At 35.9% G+C, this 4,755-nt stretch overlaps 1 protein-coding gene across 1 annotated transcript; it reads left to right on the top strand.

Annotated features, from left to right (window-relative positions):
- The first annotated feature begins 3,539 nt into the window (after positions 1-3,539).
- On the top strand, positions 3,540-4,481 carry LOC101987126 (olfactory receptor 5B12-like). The gene has a single exon (XM_013348101.2). It carries the CDS (start codon positions 3,540-3,542, stop codon positions 4,479-4,481), a length of 942 nt encoding a protein of 313 aa, XP_013203555.1.
- The last annotated feature ends 274 nt before the right edge of the window (positions 4,482-4,755 follow it).

Raw genomic sequence — 4,755 nt, 5'->3', positions numbered from 1 at the left:
TTCCTCCCCCTAAATCCTACCATATGCATACTACTCCTTTCCCTTTTTCAAATTATGGCCTACTGTATTAATATATACATATATTATATATCACATAATATTATATATATATTTATAATATGACATGAGGCAGTTAATAGGTTATGGGTCCCAGCTTCACTAAAATTGGACTTGATTGATTTTGAAATAAATATTTGAACTACTATAATCTTGGTTGGCTTTTTAAGGGAAATTAATAATATGTCTTATCTTAACTAATCACAGAGATGACGAAAACATCAAATTGAGGTATCATTGCAAAGTGTTCTTACAATCAGGAAAATGATAGTAATATTTCAAAAGGAAGAATAGCTATCAGTAAATAAAAAATATCATACTTAAGAACATCTATAAAATACTTAGAAATAGTCACAAAATTATAAGATATGACTATGATGCAAATTAATGTTCTATTACTATCATAGAGACTTACCTGGTATTAGAGACAAGGCTCTTTAACCAGTGAGTGGACTGAGCAACGCTAATTCACTGTTTCACAATTGTAAAAAACAATAAAACACTGTGCTCTCCCTGAGAAATAGAAAATATGAATAAAGCTCAATATTTATTGGCCTGGATGCTTACTTTAGTCACAAAACTCCCAACATCAGGAAATGTGCCTTGTGTGCTCCTGGGGATGAGGAAATCAGCAAAAGTCTTGTGCCTAAGACAGACACTGTATTTATTAAGAGAATAAGAATACAGACAGCACCTGGTACTTTATATGGCTAATTTGCTTTGACTTTTTAAATAGATACCCAAAGATTACACAGCAGGACATTCTAAACATTTGAAGATCCAGTTGTTTTTATACAAATGAGACACAGAACGGTCATTTGCTCTGAGTTGCACTTCCATGACTTATGTATATTTCTTTGAATCATTTACTTTATACTACACTCTCTTTATAATATTCAGTTAATGATCAAACAGATGCTGTTGCTCACAGAAGACACAAGGAAGTATATTTAAAAATTAATAGTTTTATCAAACGCCTAACTATTGTAGTTATGTGTCGTTGTGAGCCATCATGTGAGGACTAGGAACAGAACCCACATTCTCTTCATGAGTACTTAGTACTCTTAACCTCTGTAACGGCGTAAACGAATGCAGACAGATTGTAAATATATATATATATATAGCTTTAATAGACTTACTGAACCACCGTTCCGCGGAGACCAGAAAAGCAGAAGCAGTGGCTGGGAGCACGCTCGCCAAATTTATATGCAAACATTAGCCCGAGGCAAACACGCGACCTAAGGGGCTGGACTTATCCCTACAAACCTCCAAATCAATTATCCAGCCACAACTTCTAAATTCTGACATATTTCAGTAAAAGATGTTTAAAAGAAAATACAAATTCAAACTTTATTTGTAAACATTCTTGATTTACAAGTAAGTGGAGATTCAATAACAGGCATGATGGAAACCTGACTAAATAATTTTTTTTTTATTTTAGAGACAGGGTTTCTCTGTAGTTTTTGGTGCCTGTCCTGGAACTAGCTCTTGTAGACCAGGCTGGCCTCGAACTCACAAAATCCTCCTGCCTCTGCCTCCCAAGTGCTGAGATTAAAGGCAAGCGCCACCACCGCCCGGCTGACTAAATATTTTTTACAAAATTTATAACATCAGTGAAAATAGGCTTTTAAAATTTTGCATTTCTAAATGTTGAAAACTAACTTCTATTGTGACAGAAAATATGATATAAAATATGATATATATCTTTCTAGGTTTGGGTTACCTCACTTGGGATAATTGCTTCCATCTCCACTCTTTCACCTGCAAATTTTATAATTAATTTATTTTGTGTTTTATCTTACCCAAGGTATCTTGTATTCTGAGAATAGAAAGATAATCATACAGCAGAAAGCTTCTCCTATACTTTAAATCTTATAAAAATAAAGTCATTTATTGGATGCATATGTTATCCATGTTTTGTGAGTCTACTAAGATATAGATATGTAAGTTTATAACCATGATGACTAAAGCATAAAAGGATACTTGTCCTTTGCTCAACTGTAATGGCTATCCACATACAAAGAGATAAGGGTTACATAAGGGGCTATATAAAGGATAAAAGAAAGGAGTATAGTAAGAATCACAATGAAATTTTGTCACCAGACTTTTAGTTTTACTTCATCTGGAAACTCCAATTTGTGTACTGTCCACTTCTGAAATCAAGATATACCAAGACCCTTGACTGGATCACAATGTACAAAAGTTATGTACTTCAAATTTGGGTTATAATTTTATCCAATAAAATGTTGATGGGAAATTTGGGGCCAAGCCATATAACCACTAACCAAATTCATGGACATTATGTAAAGCGGACCTGTTTTTTGCGTCCTGTTATTTCTGACCTAGAGACAATTAAGACCATGAATCAAGGGCATTCAGATGTGAAAGTAAAATATGTGTATTGTGAAAAAGGAACTTTGATTGTATATATCCCATAATTCATAGTGTAAAAGTCACTCTTTCCTGTATGTGGTAAATGGAACATCCTGTGTATCTTATTTTATGATGAGACCAATTAAATTATTTAAGGTAAATTCATTACCTTAAATATCATCATTATATAAAATATCCTTTTTATATAACATAGATAGACAAAAATGAAATTAGAGTAAAAGTACATCTTACAATATTTCTGAAAAGGTTCTTGTTATAAATGCTTATGTGCTACCAGAGTTTTTATGTTGAAATCCTAAACTCCATGTTGATGATACTTTAAAGCAGAGTGATTAAAGGTGTATATGCAGTGAGAGAAGACCTCATGTGGCTGGAGTTAGCTCCACAGTGAAAGCAATCTCCAAGAGATAACAAATTCCCTGCAAGAATAAACAGAAGACCTAAAGCCATGTATAAACACAGAAGTGGGCATTGAGAAAAACCACTGCTCTCCAACCTGAACAATACTGAGAAATAAATTTGTAGTGTTTAGACTCTATCGATAGTGAATAGCATTAGCCTAACATTTCCAAGCAAACAGTTTGATTGGACATGCCATAACAAAGCAGAAAACTGAACAACACATAACAAAAATTTAGAATATGAATAAAAGGTACATGTTCCCTGGAATTGCATTATATTGCCGTAACTTAATATCTTACATGATTCTAGTTCAGTGATAAAAATGATTTATGATAGTTTTTCAGAGTTCGCATACAGGCTTTGGTATTTTCCAGAAAGCAATTAATGTGATGTTCTTATACAAAGACTACCCTCCTCCTTGGCCTCAATTCAGTCATCATGGAGTTTCAAGATTCAGATACAATATCTCTTGGAATATAGTGGGATCTTATATCACTTAATTTAATTTACTCAGTTTTATTTAAACTTCAATTTTGCTCCATAACTTGCTTAGGTCAGAATGCAGGAGGAACATCTGCACAGTGAGAAAAAGCATGGAGAGGAGCAGCAGAGAGGATCATCAGTCTCCCCTCATCTCTCATTCTGATCTCCTTTCTCTTTGCTGCAGGGAAGCCACCTGATCTCTAATGGAGAACAGTACAGAGGTGACTGAGTTCATTCTTGCAGGCTTAACAGATGACCCAGAGCTCCAGCTCCCTCTCTTCATTGTCTTCCTTCTCATCTATCTCTGCACTGTGCTTGGGAACGTGGGAATGACAGGACTGATTCTGCTGGACTCACGCCTCCACACTCCCATGTACCTTTTCCTCGGTCACCTGTCTCTGGTGGACTTTGGTTATTCTTCAGCTGTCACTCCCAAGGTAATGGCAGGTCTTATTTCAACAGATAAAATCATATCCCACAATGCTTGTGGCACCCAATTCTTCTTCTTTGTGGGATTTATAACCACAGAAAGTTTCCTGCTGGCTGCCATGGCTTATGACCGCTATGCAGCAGTGTGTAAGCCCCTGCATTACACGACTATCATGACTACAAATGTATGTGTTTCTCTGACCGTAAGCTCCTATGTCTGTGGCTTCCTGAATTCCTCCATCCACACTGGGAACATTTTCAGGCTCTCCTTCTGCAAGAACAATATCATAGATCACTTTTTCTGTGATGCCCCTCCTCTGCTTGCCCTCTCATGCTCAGACACCTCTGTCAGTGAGATGGTAATTTTGTTCGTGGTGGGTTTCAATGATATCTTCTCCATTGTAGTCATCTTGATCTCCTATCTGTTTATATTCATCACTATTATGAGGATACGATCATCTGAAGGGCGCCAGAAGGCCTTTTCCACCTGTGCTTCCCACCTCACTGCAGTCTCTATCTTCTACGGGTCAGGCATATTCATGTACTTACAGCCCAGCTCCAGTCACACCATGGGCACTGACAAGGTGGCGTCGGTGTTCTATACCATGATCATCCCCATGCTGAATCCTCTGGTCTACAGCCTGAGAAACAAAGAGGTCAAGAGTGCATTCAGAAAAGCTGTGGGAACTGCAAAATCTGTGACATTCATATTTTAGTTTCACATCAAATCTACAATAAAACATCTTCACTTGCTTTTTAAATATAAAATATTGGCTATTCAGTCCATATAGTTTTAATTATTTAGATAATTTTTCAGCTAGTTGTGAAGCTTAAGGATGAAAATACTTCAAAATTAGAGTGCTAAAATCAGCAGATTAGAAGCATAGTAGATTTAGTAAAGATCTTTTTTAAATTAATATGGTCATATCTACAATCTCATGCTCAGAAATGCATAAACACTCGTGTGCATATATGAACTGCTTACACATC

This window comes from Microtus ochrogaster, chromosome 8 (genome assembly GCF_000317375.1).
Source record: "Microtus ochrogaster isolate Prairie Vole_2 chromosome 8, MicOch1.0, whole genome shotgun sequence".
Lineage (NCBI taxonomy): Eukaryota > Metazoa > Chordata > Mammalia > Rodentia > Cricetidae > Microtus > Microtus ochrogaster.
Note: the sequence above shows the minus strand (reverse complement) of the source record. Positions and strands in the feature narration are given on the sequence as shown.